The 19063-nt window shown below is 53.7% G+C and overlaps 1 protein-coding gene across 2 annotated transcripts in view; it reads left to right on the top strand.

Annotated features, from left to right (window-relative positions):
- Nucleotides 1-19063, top strand: part of PLCG2 (phospholipase C gamma 2) — a 142219-nt gene that overhangs the window by 37812 nt on the left and 85344 nt on the right. For both annotated transcript variants that reach the window (XM_032853885.1, XM_032853886.1), the window contains exons 3-5: nucleotides 12770-12913; nucleotides 15013-15106; nucleotides 15833-15880. In XM_032853885.1, coding sequence (XP_032709776.1) covers nucleotides 12770-12913; nucleotides 15013-15106; nucleotides 15833-15880 — 286 coding nt within the window. The remainder of the gene's footprint in view (nucleotides 1-12769; nucleotides 12914-15012; nucleotides 15107-15832; nucleotides 15881-19063) is intronic.

The following is a 19063-nucleotide window of genomic DNA, read 5'->3' as shown; positions in this document are numbered from 1 at the left end:
ACAGGAGCCACATTTCAGGGACAATCCTCTGGTGAAACAACAGAGGGTTAAAGGACTATCTTCTAATGCATGTGTTGCTTTTCCTCTTTGATTTGGCATTTGAGATGAACCTCTGTAGCGGTGACAGTGGCCTGGTGGCCTAGCGAGAGCCAGACCTGTTCCGGTTCTGGCAAAGCTGGGGAGTGAGACAGGCCAGCCCTCCTGCCTTGGGTTTGGGGGTGGGGGGCGTGCGGGAAGAGGGGGCACTGGGAGTGCCCTGTTAGCTATAGGTGACTGTGCGAGGCCTCTTGTGTAGGAGCTTGCCTGGTGCTGGGCCGCAGCCCTAACACAGGGCGACAAGTAATTACAGTAAATGAGAAGCAGGAAAGGGGAAGTTGAGAAGAGGAAGGCAAGTCCTCCAGAGTGGGGGCCTCGGAGCTGGGCCTCGAGCTGAGCTCAGTGCTCTTTCCTGCTCTTGGATTCCTCCGAGAACCTGCTGTCCTTCCCTGCAAAGAGCACGAAGCAGGAGGGCCCCATGTTTGGGGTTCGGGGACCCCATGAAGGCTCATGGACCCAGGAGAAGTTCACCCCTTTAAAGAATGAGGGCTTCACCTGAGGAAGGCTTTGGTGGCCCAGAGGGCTGGGCGGAGGAGTGGGGGGAAGAGGTGGGGGTCTGTGACTGGGTGTGTGGTGTATTTGCCCTGGGGGACCAGTAGGGGCTTCTGGAAGACCAGGGCCTTCTCTGGCAGTCTGTCCATGCCTCTCTGAGCCCTTCCCCTCGACGGTGGCTCAGGGGCCACCTGAGCCAGGGTCCTGAGCCAGTGTTCTGGCCCACGTGGCCCAGTCCCTGCCAGTGAAGCGGGAGGACCCTGCACTGTGGGAGGCATCAGGAAACCCCCAGCCTGTCCTGTTGATCATTAACAGGGTGGAAAGGTATTTCTGCCTGTCTGACCTAATGATGGACTCTGACAGTGGGAGCCCTGAAGACGCCTGGCATCTCTCTCTACCTGCTGAGACGTGGCTTCAGAGAAAGGATCCACCCTTCAGCCGGATTCTAGCCCGTTACCCCCAGGGTTTTCCAAGAGGCCATTCTGGGAGCAGCTTTCTTGGACATGGAAAAAAGGGGAGAGAGCCGGGCCACCTTGCCCACAGCTCGCTCCCTCTGAGATGCCCATGCGTCACTGCCCTGCTGTCTTTGGCATTGAGGCCCAGGCAGGTGGCTGGGTAGATGACTTCAGTTTCCCGAGCCAACTCTGGAAAATAGGGGTTTGTTCCCAAGGTTGGCAGGAAGAGTGAGGAGACGGTGAAGTCAGCTTTGGCGCCTTAAAAATATTTATTTCGTAAGGAGGGTCTGGTCTGTTCTCTGTTCAAATTAGGCGCTCCTACCCTGGGCTTGACCTTGGCAGGGCTCTGTTTGCTGCCAGGGGAGTTGGTAGGTTGGTCTGGATGAGTGTCCCCGTGCGGAGCCGGCGTGGGTGGTATTCGAGAACACGGCTCTGAAGCTGGACGGGCAGAGCTCAGACCCCCAGCTCCCCCAACCTGCTGGAGCCTCCGTTTTCTCCTCTGCAAAATGGACAGCGGCTAACAGGGACGGCTCACCGCTTGGGGCCGCAGGAGGCACCCCTCAGATGATGGGCACCAAGCTCTTGACTGGTGTTTGATAGACCAGGAGCTGGCAGGGCCCCACTGCCTGTGAGGGTTTCAGGGCTGGATCCTTGCGAGAATGCGCCTAAGGGCAAGGATCCAGCAGGACGCAGCTGGGCCAGGGTGGGTGACGTCTGAGCCGGGGAGGCGAAGTGGGGGGGGGGTTTGGGGGGGGGGTCTGCCCTGGAAAAGAACTCATCCTTCCCTGTGTCATGGTTAGGAGGGCAGGCTTGGGAATGAAGACTGCTGAGCTTGAAATCCTGGCTAGACTCGTGTAGCCTTGGCAAGTCACTGACTCTGCCTCAGTGTCCCCACCTTTGGAAGGCAGACGGTGCAATCTCCGCCCCACGTGAGCACACACATGTCCGAATCCCTGGCAGACCGCTTGGCCGCACTGGACGCTTCTCTAAATGTGGCTTCCCTTCCCTTTTCTCTCCTCTGGTTTCCTCTGCAGCCAAGAGGGGGTAGAAAGATGCAGACCAGCATTTTCCATGGGCGGATTCAACATCGGGCGACTTCTAGAATTTGGTCGGCATTGAACAGAATAGCCCGTGTTCTCAGAACCTTCCCTTTCCTATAAAAACCAGGCCAAAGCATCCGACTGAAAGAATGAGGCTGTGTTTACGTGCAGGGCTGCTCGTTGGGCCGAGGTTAGGGAAGGGCGCGTTGGAATGAGTGGTGCTGAGAGGGCTCGAGTTTGCCCTCCCTGGGCTCCGCGCACAGACTCCTGGCAGACGTTCACAGAAGCCGTGTTCTTGGCTGTCATTGCAGCCCTCGCGGATGCGTGGGCCCCCCGAGCCAGGCCCGGCTCCAGGCCCCCTGCCGGCCACTTCCTCTGGGTTTCTGACTGCCTTATCAGAGAGCTGCATGAGCATCTATTTCTGGTCTGGCTGGAAATAGTCTGGATCCTGGCACAAGGCAAGCCCAGAGTCCGTTCCTGGGATGCAGCGGTAGCTGTCCCCCAGGGGAGACTGGGCCCAGGGACCGGGAGTCACCAGTGAGAAGGTGGTTCCCTTCGCAGGTCCCTTGTGGGCTCCTTGAGGGAAGTGTAGTTAAGGAGAACATCTGTTTGGTAGTAACATGCCTTTTTTTTTTTTTTTTTCTCTTTCTTGATACTCTGTGTTTTTTTTTTTAAAGGAAAAATTTATTGAGATAATGATAGATTCATGTAACATAAGAAATAAGAGAGAGATCTCATGTAGACCCTGTTTCTCCCAGCGGTCCCATCCCACGAAACTCTACAGTGTGTCAGGAACAGCCTGGGGACTCAGGTTGAGTCCGTGCACTCCCTGATTCAGGTTTCCACAGTTTTGCTTGTCCTGTGTGTCTGTGTGTGTGCACACGTGTGGCATGTAGAGTTCTACACGATTCTATCACATCTGTCCATTCTTTGTATCTGCCACCGCCGTCAAGATGCTAGGTAATGAATTCCCTCATGACGAGGGTCCCCCGGGTTCCCTCCTAATAACCACACCCACCTCCACATGGAAGGTCCACGTACGGTCAAAGGCACAAACAGCGAGTGTAAGCTCAAATTGACACACGCAGACACCTCTGTGACCACTTCCACCGCCTCCCCCAGATCAGATCTAGACCACTCCCTACGCCTCTGCCCTCCGGAGGTCACCCCCGCTGTGACTTCTCTCTTCATCGGTGAGTCCGGCCCCGCTCAGCTGGCCTCACTCTCTTAGATCTCTTCTCTTACCTTTTAGAACTCAGAAGCGGTGTGGTCTGTGGCATCAGCTATTTTGAGGCAGAATTTAATAATGTCCTAGTTCCACTGCCTTTGTGTTGTACGATTCCTGTTAGGTGTGGTCGGTGGGATTGGTTTTCTTTTTACCAAAGATAAACTCCTTGTATGTATATGTATATATTTATAATTTGTATATATTTACAATTTATATTATATATATATTTTACCAAAGATAAACTCCTTAAATATATATATGTATTTCATTTGAAAAAAGGTGAGTTGATTTAAAGACCGATAATAGACAAACAGTGCCAGCACTATGCAGGTTGGGCAAACTTTATAAAGTTGATAATCAAATGACCTTTGAGAAAGAGTGTCAGAGGCAAAAAAAAAAAAAAAAAACCAACCCAAAACTCAAATCAAAAACTGGTTCAGTGTGATGGGGGGGCGGTAGGATCTGTATATGGTCTTTGTACCATGAAGGCCCTTCTGTGTCATTTTGATAAGAAAACTGGTTGAAAGCAGAGCAAATTAAAATTTCAACAGGCCGTGTGTAAGGTGGTGAGGCTTTCCATAAGTCTTAGTGATTTTTGTTCTATTTGCTTTCCACCTTTTCTGTAACATACCTATTTTTGCAAGGGACTCTCTGTTTTTAACTTAAATTTATATATAAGGAACTTGGACTCTCAAATTTAGAGGTGGTAGATGCCTCTTCAAGGCAGCCCCCTCCGAGCAGCAGGGAGCAGAGCAGGGCAAGGTACCTGGTTCCTGGGGGACAGATTGGACCAGAACCAGACCAGAAAGCTAAGCTGGAAGTGCCCAGTTCCTTCTTCGGGACTCCTGTTAGCGTTCCCTGCTCCCCTGGGGAAAAGGGGTCCATGGAGGGAAGAAAAGCTCAGCCAGTGTCTCCAGTATCACTTAAAACTTGGAAACATCTAGAAAACACTTAATCCAGCATATCTGTGTGAACACAAAACACGGCAGTAATGGCTGCCTCATCAGCGGAGTGCTGATATTAGTGCTGATATTAGAGCTTCCTACGGAAGCACAGAGCTGGGATAGTCCCCACTGGAGATCAGCACAGTCCCAACAATTGCTTCTTTGTTTTTTGTTTTTTTCAAAGAAGATGAGGACAGTCTCCTTCCCCTACCCCCACTCCCATCCCTAGGCTTTCAGAGGACTTTCCTATCTAAGGCTTCTGGGACAGTTTACACTTTACCACGTTCTTTCAGGTGTATCTCCCTGTGGGATGGATATTCATTCCCATTTTACAGATGAGAAAGTAGAGGCCAAACCATAATAAAGAAACCCACCCCAAGTTGGACTTTACACACACGTTTGCTAGATTCTTCTAAGGTTGGGCTCTTTGTGCTCTCCTGCGATGGCCCCATGGTTCTGAACTGTGTGTTTCGTAGTCCCTGTCACTTGTCCATCCGGCTTTCAGGTTAGGTGCTGTCATGTCTGTCCAACAGCCCAACACCCTTGGTTTTGTAAAGCAGAGTCTTTCACTGAGACCCAGCAACCCCGAGACAAAGCGAAACCACCAGCATCGGTGAAGGTGGTGTTGGAGGCTGGTAGGCAAGAACGCAAGTCCCGTTGACTAAATTAAACTTGACTGGGACCTCCTGGGGGCCACGGGGTTCCGGTTAGTGTCAGTTCATTTTGTTGGCACAGCAGCTTGGTGAAGGAGGCTGTCATGGTCAGTACAGGTGGGGAAGGAACAGAGAAAGGGAGATGATTTGCCCAAGCTCCCAGGTGCCATTGGGGTGACCTGCTCTGCGTGTGCCTCCGTAGGGCTTTCTACTCCCCTCACCGGGTCACCTCCAGCCTTTAGAGCTCTGCCAAGATGCACACCCTCCGAGAAGCCTCTCTTCCCCTTGCTGGGGAGAAGCCCCAGTGGAGACTTTTTTCTTCTCCATGGAGGTGTTTGGTGTGGTTGGAGGCTTACGCTTTCATGTGCTGGTCTGGAGAGGGTCTGTCCCTCGCAGGCTTCTGAGGTTGGGGACCCTCTGTGCGATGCCCGTAACGGCCTGGCGGATGGAGTGCCTGTCGGGTAGGTGGGAGGGTGGGGATATGCATGGGAAGGCGTCAAGTCTCAGTGGTCTCTTTTCCCCTTAAATACGACTAGAGCTTCCCCGAAGGGGCTTGAAGCCTGTCGTCAGATGGTACAACTTGAGGGCAAGTGTGGGAATTGGGAAAGGCCGTGTGCCTGGTGAGAGGGTAGCAGGGTGCTGCAGGAGTGGGGGGCGGCTTGGCAGTGGCCCGGAAGGGAACAGGGTTTGAAGAACAGGGTCATAGGGACTGTCAGCAAAGGGGGTGGCGGAATGAGGCGGGGGAGTAGGAGGAGGCTGGAAACCCCGAGTGTGTGTCCGCAGGTGATGGGTGGGGAGGACAGCGGGAGGGTGGCCGGACCTGGGGAAGGCCCGAGGTGATGCTGGGAAGCCAAGTTTGTGCAGAGATGAGGCCTCGCTTCTGTGGCTGTGTTATCTCACTTCTACAAGCAGGAAGCACGGCTGAGCCCCACCGCAGGAGCGCACCCGGCTGGAGCTCTGGCCAGCAGAGCCTACTTTGAAAATAAAGTCGGTCACCTTAATGCCTGCATGCCTTCGGCAGAAATTCCCATCAAAGCAGATGAAGCCCACCGTTTGCCTGTCATCTTCCCCACCAGTAAGCCTGTCAGCAAATTGGTGGACTTTTTTGTTTTTCTACCTTTTCTTCTGCCTTTACTTGCACAAATATACACGTACAGATACAGGCTCCCCTCCTTAGCTGAGTCTCATGTGTTTCTGGAAACAGGAGATAGAGCAGCTTTTTTTGTTTTGTGTTGTTTTGACAGCCATCTATCCTGTCCTATTCCACGGAGATAAATGGTGATGCATCACCAACGGATCAGAAAAAATCCAACCCCGGTGTTGCTTAATACCCTAACCCAGCTGCAGGCCAGCCCATCCGAAGTTTCTGCGTGAATGCAAAGCATGAACAGCCACAGATAACGGAGTTACGTGATGCTTTATCGAACTCGTTATTGGGCGTGTTCGCAAACAGTACAGAGGGTAGTATATGGCGTTGGTTGTGAATTTTCATTTTTTTTTTCCTGTCCTCTCCTTTGCAACTTAATGGAAATGACTGCAAACTACTCTGTTGGAAATACCAGAGACGTTCTCTAGATCGGACTCTGTTTGGCCGTCTGCTCGTCAGAAGCAAATGCTGGGACGCAGGCAGGACTCAGGAGTGGGGGCAGGATCCTAGGTCGGATGCACGGTGGTTTTGAACATCAGGAGCGCTGGACGTGGACCTCTCCTGTTGCAGACTGACGCACACCCATGTTCTTATTGGTGCCCGTGTGTGAAATCCTATGGCAGCTGTGATCTGGGTAGTGCGTTTTGTGTAAAGAAAATACTTGCACGTTAGAGTGGGGATGTAGAGAGTGAGGATCTGAACGGCAATAGACACCTGAGCACCATGTGCGTGTTCACACCTATGTCTGTACGTGTGCAGACACAGCACCCTATTGACATAAGGCGGTGTGGATTTTTTCCCACATTAGCACACACGGACTTGCCGCCTCAGCTTCCATAACAGATGAATGAAGAGAGCGTGGTTTTTTCTTACACCTTGTATGAGTCTAGCTTTATTTGGTTGCATTAGTAATGTAAAAATACGAGCCAACAGACACCTAGAAGTTGCTGCGTCTTTTTCTTTTTGCTACGTCTTTAGTGGTCATTTCGAGGCAGTATTGTAACACCCACCCACACACACCCCTTTAATCGTCCAAGAGCGCCGTGTGACAAGACTTTTCTTGGTCCTGTTGCTCCCACGAGGAAGTGGAGGCCCAGAGAGGTGAGTTCTGCTGCAAGCACCTGTCAGAGCTGGGATTCAGACCCAGGCCTGTGGGTTCCTGAGGCTATCCCATGGTCCTCGGACACACACTTCGCATGGGCTGGGGAGGCACGTTTGCAATCCTGGCACTAGGCTTTTATTCCCAGCTGCAGGGCAGAAAGATGATTTGGGGTTGACCTAGTTGAGTGCAGGAGGCCTGACCCCCTCCCCCATCGCTGCTGTGAACTCCGTGGGCCGTGGGGTCAACCTTCAACAAGGTGCCCCTGTGCGATAGAAGATCAAGTGTGTGTCGACAGAAATGACCAGCGGGCCCCTCAGACTTTGCTGATTACCAAATAGAAAACCACCCCTTCTGGTGAGGGGTTTCCTTCCTGCCTTCTCGGGGTTTCTGGTAACCAAGGGGGTGCTGCATAGTGGGCAGCCCTCCGGTTCCTCTGGAGCGAGCCCCCCCTTGCTCAGGAGACCCAGGGAGTAGTAGTTACAGCTGTCACTTGGCTTGCTGGTGGCCTCACCACCACGTTTTCATGGAGGCCTTGACCGCAGACCCGTCCACGCCTGACTCTGCACCTGTGAATGACTATCCTCCCTGGTCTGCAGTGATGGCAAGACAAGCCCCCTGGCCTGAAGGAGGCACCTCGCAATTAGAAGGCTTGTAGCCTAAGAGTGGGGACTCAGGAGGACTGCCTTCCCCTCCGAGGAGACACCCGAGAGAACTGAAAACAGGTGTTCAAACCGAAACTGTCAGGGGAGTGTTCCTAGCCTCACTCTTCACAGCGGTCAGGAGGTGGAAACAATCCAGAAATGTCCATCAGCCGAAGAGTGGATAAGGCAAGTGTGGTCTCTCTCTGGGGGAATGCTACCCATCCGTAGAAAGCAACGAAGTCCCAGCTAGGGCGCAGAGGAACCTTGAAGACGTGGTGCTGAGTGAAGGAAGTCCCACACAGAAGACCGCGTACTCTATGCTTCCCTTTATGTGAAATGTCCAGAAAAGGCGAATCTGTAGAGACTGAAAGTTGGTGGTTGCCAGGGACTGGTGTGGGGACAAGAGGGGAACAGGGAGTGATAGCTACAGGGTCTAGGTTTCTCTCTGTGGTCATGAAGATGTTCTTAAATGGACTGTGGTGGTGGTTTGCACGAGTCTGTGACTACATTAGAAGCTATTGAGTTGTGGGCTTGAAATGGGTTAATTGTATAGTGTGTGAGCTTGTATCTTGATAAAGACACAAACTATATCTTGATAAAGCTGTTCTATTAAAAGAGGGTACATTACCTATAATACCAGAGGCACCTGCAGAGCCAAGATACCTTTTAGGGTGCAGAACACCCAGGGCAGTGACACCTACTCCTGTCTCCGTCTGGGGAGCCCAGGGAAGCTGTTCTTGGCAGTGCCTGGGACTTGGTCACAAGCATCCCGATGTTGCCTGAAATACACACTGGGCCTCTGACCCCTCCAACCCATGGGTCCCTAGTTCCCACAGAGCGAGCACAGAAACCAGTGGATCGGGCACCTGATGTGGCAGAGGCCGCATCAGGCAGATTGTGCTTGCTGTAGCGTTCCTTTCTGCCCATCGAGGCCCTCTTGGTATGAGCCTTGCAGCCATCTGCTTGAGGGCTGGGGAGGCAGGCCTCAGAAACAGCCGTCGACCAACAGCAGACGGGGTTTGAGGATACACACCCCAGTTCCCTTACTCCGTGGTGGGGCACGGACTCCCACAGCCCCCGTGGAGTCGGCTCTGGATAACGCTGGAGAGCCAGCTTGGTGACCTAACAGCTTCTTCCGTGGCTCTTTTCCCTGCCTGTCTCACATCCTTGCTCCCCGACCAGCGTTCCTGCGACCATCTCCCAAACAGGAACTGGAGAGCCATTCGGTGCCCGAGTTCTGCTCTGAGCTGGGCTCCGGTGCACATGGCCATGAGGCTCCAACTGTGAGCGAGTGACACAGACAGAGTCCCTGTTCTCCCGGGGCTTAGAGGAGGACATACCTGTACATACAGATGTGCATATGTGTAGCTCCACGGGCCAGTTCTAAAAAGAACAGGACGGTTCGTTTCACCGGGGTGGAGAGGGCTGGCGGTGCTGGGAAGTTGCTCCGGTGAGATCTGTACACGTCCGGTCAGCTGATGACCGGGGAGCAAGGGCCAGCCCCTGCCGAAGGCCTCCTCTCTTCGGGATCATCCATCGTGAACTGAGTCTGCCCTTACCTGGTGGGGGAGGGGCGGAGAGGGACGTGGCGGGCATGACGTCATGGAGGTGACCAGTCCTGCTGGTGCTGTGGGTGCCTGCAGCCTTCCCCTGGGTCAGGCCTGGCCCCAAAGCCGGGGTGTTTGCTGGTGCCAAAGTGGCCGGCAGGACCCCTCGCCTCCCTAGAGTGGCTGTTTCTCCGTTCTCCTCCATGTCTCATGCTTCTTCCCGTCTGACTTGGTCCGTGTGCCTCTTTGTGTCTCTCTCCTTCCTCGTCTGGGTGGCCCGTCTGGTGTCTCTCTGTCCCTTTTTGCTGTGTCCGGAGGGGTGGGGGCTCCATTTGCGTTTTTTCGTATCTCCGCGTCCGTCTCCAGGTTCGCTCTGCCCCCTTCTTCGTTGAGAAGCTGTTTACGGGGCCCCACCATGTACTGGCCGCTGCGCTGGGGGCTGGGACACGGCGCCGAGGAAGGGAGTGCCTTGGAGAGAAGAGGTTCCCGGCCCAGGAGTCTGACCTGCAGGCGCTGGCCCCTCTTGGGGTGTGGGGAGAGGGGCCGATCTGTATGACCGCAAGAGTTGGGGGTTTTCTCTGAGTCCGATGCTGGAGGAGCTCAAACTGGAAGGGGAACTGGGAGATGACCAGGCCCGGAGCACATGCCAGTGCCGTTGGGGGGGTGCGTCGTGACTGCTCTCTGGGGGGGGCGCTAGAGCGGCACGGGTGAGGGTGTGGGGGCCAGGTGGGGCTGGCGGGGTCAACCCTGGGCCTTGGTTCTCGGTCCTAGGAACAATGGGATGCAGTCAGAAGGTTTGAAGCCCAGGAGGGGCATGAGCATAATTATGTATTTACTTCTTTATTTTTTAAAGATTTATCTATTTTAATGAACACCTGCATACACGAATTGGGGGAGGGGGAGAGGGGAAGCAGAAGGTCCCCGCTGAGCTCAGAGCCTGGTGCGGGGCTCAATCTCATGACTTTGAGATTGTGACCTGAGCCGAAATCAAGAAGCGGACGCTTACCTGCCTGAGCCACCCAGGCGCCCCAATATGAGCTTACTTAAATTTCCTAAAAAAGGCTCTGGGGGTAACTTCCAGCTACTCCAGTAGGCCAAGCAGGAGATCCAACGGCTTGGATTATGGCATTGGGCGTGGGAATGGAGAGAAGTTGACTAAGTCCAGAGTAATTTAGAAAGTAGAACTGGTAATTGCCTGAAGACAGTGTTACAGTATATGAAATTTTTTTCTTTATGGACTTGTGTCAGATTTTTATTATAAGTTTGCTGTAAGGAGAAGAACTCACAATGGGCCAATTGGGAGAGTCTCACCTACAGATAATCTGTGGGGAGTGAGGGTAGTAGATAATCACTGCTAGACTTGATAGGAAAAAAATAGATTTACTTCACGTCACCAGTGTCTTGACTGGCAGTGAGCTGGGCGGGTAACGTCAGGAGCAAACCTCACCGCCCTGAATGTTCTTAGAGTAGCGTAAACCGCTAAATCGGCAATGCCAGTTTCCTCCCCGAAGGCTGTAAGTTTCAGTGCACACTAAGGGTCTGTGTTTTGGAGTTTGTTTCTAGGGAGTGAGGATAAAGAGAAAAGACTCCAGGTTTCTGGGTTTGGTGAGGAAAAGGGATCTGGCCTCCATCCCTCTCCCCACCAGGGTTTAGAGGCACCTCTGCTCCCAAAACAAAACGGCCTCTCGTGGTTGAGAAGTGGTTTTAAAACTTTCAGGTTTGCAACAATTTTAGACTCACGCGAACATTGCAGATGTGGTACAGGATTTCTGTGTACTGTTCATCCGGCTTCCCCTGGAGATCATGTCTTTCTTGCTCAGTCACCAAACCCAGGGCCCTGACACTGGTATAGTATGATTAAAATACAGACCGGAGGGGCAGCTGGTTGGCTCAGTTGGTTAAGCGTCTGCCTTTGGCTCAGGTCAGGATCTCGGGGTCCTGGAATCGAGCCCCATGTCAGGCTCCATGCTTGGTGGGGGGTCTTGCTTCTCCCTCTCCCTCTGCACCTGCCCCTGCACACCACCCGTCGTGCTCCCACATGCACATTCTCTCTCAAATAAATCTTTAACAGATAAAGTGAAATAAATTACAGACCCGAATTGGTTTTCACTGTTTTATACGTGGTCTTGGGTCTAACTGCGTGGAGAATTCTCATGTGTATACTGAACAGAGTTGCCCATTTAAAGTCTTTGCGCATTCCTTCATGACTCCTGTCCACCAGGCTGTTTTTGGTCTGGCTAGACCCATGGGAAGAAAGTAGAGATCTTCTAGTTCATTCTATCTCTCTCCCTCCTAATTGTGTTCACTGCACCCCCACTCCGGTTGCTGCCTGTGAAGGGTCATGAACCTTTCCTGCTGTTTCAGCCCAGACTCTAAGTGCCTTTATTCACCTGTCGGCTTCCTCCATCCCAGGTCCAAGCTCCCTCCCTTGTCTCCCATTTCCAGGGACACCTTTTTCCTGTATCTCTCTTCAGGGCAAGGACTGAGATATACATGCAGGAGTCTTAGGGTTGCACGTGACAGAAACTCAGGTCATCTAACCAAAGCTATAAAAGAGAATTTATTATGTCGTGGAAGTAGCGTTTCCTTGGGCAGGAATGGCTTCCAGTGTGACTAGACCTTAGGGGATCAGACAGTACATCTGGGGTCCATCTCCCCTTTCTCTATGGCAGATGGCGTGCTCCCTGCTTCCCCCAGACTCCTGTCTTATCAGCCAGGCAGCAGCCCAGCAACAAGAGAGATTTTATAAATATCTCTGGCCAAACAGTGCCGGGAGGATGCTGGTGCACCATGGGCTCGTCCCTGAACCAATCACGGTGCCCCAGCACGGGGCATCTTGGTCATTCCCAGGAGGCTGGGTCCCCTGTTGCTGGTAAGGAGAGGCAGATCAGCTTCATGTGAAGCACGTAGAATGGGTCCATTCCAGGAAAAGTAGTGTTTTGACAGAAAAAAGAAGAGGAAGGGACTGGTCAAACTTGTCTCTTTGTGACAGTCCCTGGTCATCCTGTGGTAGGGAGGGAGATCCCCTGGGACAGGTGGCCATTTAGAGGGGGAGGGGCTGCTCTTGGGTCAGGTGGCCATTCTGTGGGAGTAGACCTCGCCTCTGAGTCAGGTGGCCATCCTCTGGGTGGGGGTAGGGGTCTCCCCTGGGTCAGATGGCCATCCCAGCCCAGTCTGGCAAGGAGTGGGTTAGAGCCCTTCAGCAGCAGGGGTTTTAGGGAGGAGAGACTGCCTCCTGCTTCTGTCTGTCGTTCTACAGCTCCCCCGGGGCTTAGTTTAAAGCAGCCCGCTTCTTCCTTACTTGCGTGGAATCCTGCAGTCTGGATGGGGCTCAGGGGCTGGGAGGGACAGGGCAGGCCTGTGGCTGCGTCCTCGCGTGGAGTGAACTCAGGCTTCTGATGGGCCCGTCTTCACCGTCTTTTAGTGGATATCATGGAAATCAAGGAAATCCGCCCCGGGAAGAACTCCAAGGATTTTGAGCGTGCAAAGGTTGTGCATCAGAAGAAAGACTGCTGCTTCACCATCTTTTATGGGACCCAGTTCGTCCTCAGCACCCTCAGCCTGGCAGGTGAGCACCCCCCCTCGGGCTCTCGTCGCTGCCCGGGCCTGGCTTCCTTCCTAGGATGTTCTGTAGTAGCAGAAGGTCCTCACCTGCCTGCCCCTGATGTGCGTTAGGGGTCATCATGGTTTTGAATTCTCACCCTGTGCCTTTCTTGCTGTGTGCCTTGGGGCAAGCTACTCAACCTCTCTGAGCTTCAGTTTGCTCAGCTCTGAGACGGGGAGCATGGTAACGTCGGCCTCACTGGGACGTGGTAAGCATTGTGTGAACGGCCTGGTTGGCTCATGCAGAGAGCTGAAGGCAGGTTATAGTTGTCGTCCAGCAGAGCCTGGACTATATCCAACTAAACTGGGGACACTATTCTGAAATCTTACTTCTCACATGTATGTGTGTGCACACAGACACAGACACACACACCCCTACACAGATGCATGCAAGCTCACACATGTACACAATACAATTGCCACACGTGTACACACACACACACACACACACACACATATGTGCAGGCACATATGCACTCACATAGATGCACGACCTGGAGGTGAGAATTTCAGCCATCCCTGTAAATTTACCCAAATGTCGAAGGGGCCTCTCAGAGGCCAGAGGGTGAGCTGTGGAAAAGCTCAGGCATTTGACTCAGGGGCAGAAGCTTGTCACCCCTTCCAGGTCCAGTCCTAGAATTCATTGACTCAGAACCGTCTGTACAGCTGGGAGTGATGAGAGAAAATAAATCCCGTTCAAATAGACGCACATGGGGGGGAACAATGAAAGCTAAGCAGTGTCAGGAACATTGAAATTAGGGCCCAGTAGCTCTTGTGGTTTGCTTTCTCGCTCGCATGCACCTTTGAGCACATCGCTTGTGCTGGGCTAGAGGCCACTAGGACTCTAGGGCCGAAGGAGACCGGTCACTGCCTCTCAGGAGCTCACAGTACACTGTGGGAAGAGCAATAGTCCATTCACAGTACAGCACGCTGTAGGAGGGCAGAGGGTCAATTTCAGGGAAGCCTTTGCAGAGGCGGTGACTTTAAAATTGGGTTTTGAGGCATCTGTAGGAGTTGGGTGGAGAGAGGGAGGCCTCTGGGGAGAAGTTTTCCATGTCTGAGGGCTTGGAAGAGGGAAATAGCAAGCTGGGTGTGGGGCATGATGAGTGGACGTCTGACTGTTGGTGTGTGGTTAGTGCAGAGATGGGGCAGGAGAGCGGGGCCTGTGCCCATGAACTTCAGGATTTTAGTTCACTTAGCTGCAGGCTAAGGCTTCAGGCTGAGGCCTGGTGGTTCTTGGTAGGGAAACTACGAGAGCAAGAGAGAGACTACGAGTCTTGGAGTCCAAGATGCCATCTCTGTTCCACTTTGGGGTCTTTCTTTCAGAGCTCTAGAATTTAGGTTCAGTGGGGACATGGACAAGACCAGGATTCAGATCCCACTTCTTACTTATGGGCTTGGGCCAGGTCTCCTATGCTTCTGAACTTAATTTTCTCCTCATTCCCGTGGGAAGAGGGAGAGTAGCAACCTTGGCATGCTCTCATCCAGATAAACAAGGTATCTGGTCCTTAGGAGGTGATTAACTCAACGAGAGGTCTGCACTGCTAGCTCCATTTTACTGGTGAGGAAATGAGCCACAGAGGGGTTAAGGAGTCAGTAGAATGTCACACAGCCCCAAAGCAGTGCAGTGGGACTTGTCAGTGATGCCAGGCTCTTACCTACTGCCTGATGCTGCCTCTGTCCCCTCTCGCTGGCCTTCATGAGAAACGGGAAATGCTCAGGGCAGCTCAGGGTTGGGGTGGGAATTACCCCAGACCCTGTACCATATTTGCTCATCTAAGGGTAAAAGCCAAAACTCCTGGGAGGAAAAAAATCCCACTTGTCACCCTTGCTGTAGAAGGGTCATTAGGGGCATGTGGCTTCATCTCGGACCAAAAGCAGGTCTTATAACCATGAAGGTGTGAAGGAGAGACCTTCTTGGTGCCTGTGTGCAAAACCGGAAACCAGTGCTGGCTGCTCCTGTCCTTGGGGTGTGTGTGGGGCTGGGATGGCCAGGGGCCCCGACCTCTCTGCGGAGGTCTTCCCAGGGGCTAACAACGTTTCCATCCGTGTTCACCTCTGCAGCCGACTCTAAGGAGGATGCGACTAAGTGGCTCTCGGGCTTGAAAATCTTACACCAGGAAGCGATGAGCGCGTCTACACCCACCGTCATTGAGAGGTATGGACTTGTGCTCGTGTATCTCGTCATGCCAAATTCATTGATTCTGCTCCCTTTCTCCAACATGAGGGAAGGAAAGGAAAGAGTGATGTTTTGCCGTGGAGGCTCGTGGAGGGTCCGGCAGGTAGAGGCTGTGGGCTCTCCAGCATCTGGCCAGAGAGCTTCTCCGAGTGCGGGGCCGTCCCGAGCCTGCTGGGGTGAGGAGTTTGCTGAAACTCGAGGTCAGAACAGGCATTGGTGGCGTCTGATGGGAAGACCAAGGGCTTCCTTCTTACAGCATTAGGAAGGGACTCAGCCGACTCACCAAAGGGCTGTCCCATACAGGGTACGGGGTTTGTCACCTGCTCGGGACAGCCTTGTCTGTGCATCCAGTATCGTGGAGGTCCACGTGGGGTTGGCGTGGGAATGATGGTCCCCTCGGTTAAAACCCTGTGATTCCCACCGGTTTTCTCATCCGCTTTTTTGGGAGATAATGAACATCATCAGAGAGGATTGTCAGTTTAAGGAGTGACAGCCTCTGCGTGTTGGGGGGCCCTCTTGGCTCAGCCAGGGCGTCTCAACACAAGGAGGCAACCGCTTCTTCCCGAGCTGCTCGGGTTAGCCAGTTGGAAAGATTTGCTTGTTTCCAGTATCCTTTGTCCCCATTCCATAGAACCGACCGACAATGGGGCTGTGTACTAACTCTCTCTCCGGTGCTGTCTGTCTTTGTCTCAACTCTCTCCCCAGCTGGCTGAGAAAGCAGATCTATTCAGTGGATCAAACCAGAAGAAACAGGTGAGCTCCGTTCGTGTTTCTGTGGTTTTCTCCAGAATGTATTGGCTTCTGATGTTCTTTCTTGAAACGTTCCACGGCAGTCGCAGCCTGCTCCATGGTGTGGAGAGGCCCTCGTGCGGCCTGGCTGGACGTGCTGGGGGCTGATGGTGACACAGCCTGCACGTGGCTGGGGTCTCCATTCCGTGGGCATCGCAGAGACCGCTGTTCTGCCGTGGAGCGCTCGGACCGTGTCCTCGAAGCCCTTGCATTCGAGCACCTTCTGTGTCCTGGGGAGACACGAGTTCCCCAAACAGCACGTCTCAGAGCGTTTCCCTGTCAGCGCATGCGGTGCTCCTCTGTGTGGGACCTTTTTGTTACAAACGTGGTTTGACCTTGAACTTGGCAGCGCGATTTCCTCACTGAGGAGAAATCATTTTCTTCTTGATAGACGTAGAGTCCCTCCCAGTCTGTTAGTGTCGTGAGTGCCGGAGGACTGCTGCTTGGAAACCTTGGGGTCTCCTGTGTTGTAAGTGGTGTGAGGCGGAGACAGACAGGATCGAGTCCTACAGGAGGGATCCCAGCAGTGAAGTGGTTTCTGGTCTACCTTTTCGAGAGAAGCGTTAACAATTTGTATTTCTCCTGTGGTGCAAGAGGGCACGCCTTTCCCGGCACCCTGCGTCACCAGACCTTCGGCGATCGGATGGGTGAAAGGCAAAAGCAGATACTTGCTTAAATTGGTATTTATTTATGAGTGAGATTGAATGTTCTCTGGCCCAGTTTTTTAGGTTATGATTCAGTTATTATTCATGTAATGATAGAGGTACCTGGGTGCCTAGGTACCTGCCTTCGGCTCAGGTCATGATGCTGGAGTTTCGGGATCAGGTCCCGCGTCGGGGTCCTTGCTCAGCGAGGAGTCTGCTTCTCCTTCTGCCGCTCTCCTCCCTCATGTTCTCCCTCTCTCTATCTCATTCTCTGTCTTTCAAATAAAATCTTAAAAAAAAACCAAAAACGTAATGGTAAATCCTACCATTTACTGAGCACTCGGCGCGCCACACACCATGCTTGTGCTCAGCACTTAAAATTATTGTATCAATTTAGGGTTGTGTAAGGCCTTCTTAAAAAATTTTACATGATTTTCCTTCCTTCGATTCTGCTAAGATCTGTTAGCACCGAACGTGAGGTCCCAGCTAACCTCTCCAGCTCTCCCCTGCTGTCCCTTTCCATCTCTGAGGTTCCCGGGTGTCGGGCCAGTGTCCCGCAGTCACTGGTGATGTCAGAGCTCGGGTGTGCTGCCATGCTTTCTCCCGCATACGCCGCCGGACGGGATGATGGAAGAGCAGTCCTCACCAGCGTTGGAACGTTTAGTAATGGTGTCAGGTCCACCCAGAGGGCACCCCATGTCCCCCATCCCCCCATGCTCCCTCCCGCCTCCATCTGTCCAGCATTCACTGTCTGGTCCCATCCCCCGGGCTGCGATCCGGTGTTACAGAGGGGGACTGGGGAGGTCCCCACGTTGGAGGATTTTACTCACACTGGTGTCTTTCAGCCTCCTAGGTGGGGCCTCTCCAGTGTTTCCTTTCTGTGTGGCTTGGGGTGATTCATTGTTGAGGTTGGCGCAGGGATGACAGATGGAGCCCTCCCGGGCCCTCTCTCTGCGCGCGGGTGGTGCAGAGTTCCTGATTTGTTTTGGAAGTCTGCCTGTCTCTCTTGTCAGACTGGTCATCCCCCCTTTGGCCGTCTCGCTCAGAACGGATTCCCGCACCTCTTCCCGACGGCCGGTCCAGAACCTTCAGCAGAGAGAAAGCCTTTTTCTGGACTTGATGCCCCGGTGACTTGCGTCCCGTTCGCGCTCCCCGACCTTCCTCCCAGTAGGCAGAGCCCAGCAGCTCCATCAACACGTGGAAAATCCCACCTTTCCTGTAGTTCTGGGACGCCGGGAGGGAGTTTTTCAAAAGGAACTCTGACCGAGGTACCAATTGAAAGGGCAGCTGACTTCGGCTCTGCCAGTTTCCCTTCCCTTCCTGTCGCCCACAACTGGTGGCATTTCCTGAAGGAGAACAAAGGAGTGGCAGCAGCCAAGGAAAGACTCCGGGCGCAGGAGGCAGGCTCGAACCCGGCCCAGCGCAGGCGGCGCTGGCTCCCGGTGCTTTCCTTGGCCCGTGCACCTCGTCTCCGGGCCCAGCATCTCTCGGCGTGGAACGGTAGCAGCCGTCCCTTGCTGAGAGGAGCCAGCACATTGCGTGCCCTTGGAGGGGGGGGCGTGCTTCTGGAATGCTCACAGACAGGGGTGCTTGGTGCCCTTGGGTCCATTTCGTGAGGACAGTGAGGCCAAGCTGAGTTAGGGGACTCGTCTGTGGCAGCCTGGCTTGCCGGGGGGGTGCTCCAGGGTGGGGGCCTTACCTGTCACGACCGGGTGTTGCTTGTCTTCTTTTGTAAGTACTCACGAAAGCCGGTAAAAGGCAGAACTCTTAGCCCCCCCACCCCCTGCCATGGCCTTTAAGTAAAAACTATTTAATGGGTTTGATTGTGGCAACGTTGACACGACATAAAACCTACCATTTTCAGCAGACGCCTCCATGGGATGCAGTACAAGCATACGTGTCGGTCACGGCTGTCCTCTTCAGAGCGCCCTTCACCCCCCACAGCTGAAACTCTGTCCCATAACGCCCCCCCCCCCAGTTTCCTCCTTCCCCACCTGCTGACCTCTGCTCTGCCTCCCTTCTCCGGGAGAGTGATGGCGCTGGGTACCTCGTACGAGGGGAGTCAGGCCATCTTGGTCTTGGGGTGACCAGCTTGTTTCACTTAGGATGTCTTCGGGGTTCATCCATGTTCCAGGGCCAGGTGTCAGAATGCCCCTCCTCTGGAAGGCTCCATAATATCCCCCATAGGGGGAGCCCACGTGTGGCTGAGCCGTCGGTCGATGGGCCCTGGGATGGCTTCCCTGTTGTGGCTGCTGTGAGTAAGGTTGCTGTGAACGTGGGTGTGCACGCCCCACTTTCAGCTCTTGTGTGCATGACCTGGACGTGGAGGCAAGCGTAGTAGGGCTCCATCCTGACACCGAGTGCCTGGCCGCTTTCCAGGGCGCTTCCAGCCTTCTCTCCCTCCAGCCCTGCGCCAGGGCTCCCTTCTTCCCACTTGCCTGCCTGCACTTTTTTTCCCCTCCCTCCCTTCCTCCCTGCCTCCCTTCCTGCCTCCCTCCCTGCC

Source organism: Lontra canadensis, unplaced genomic scaffold (assembly GCF_010015895.1).
Source record: "Lontra canadensis isolate GAN:19392208 unplaced genomic scaffold, GSC_riverotter_1.0 scaffold8, whole genome shotgun sequence".
Lineage (NCBI taxonomy): Eukaryota > Metazoa > Chordata > Mammalia > Carnivora > Mustelidae > Lontra > Lontra canadensis.
The sequence above is the reverse complement of the archived record's forward strand: the minus strand, read 5'-3'. Positions and strand labels throughout refer to the sequence as shown.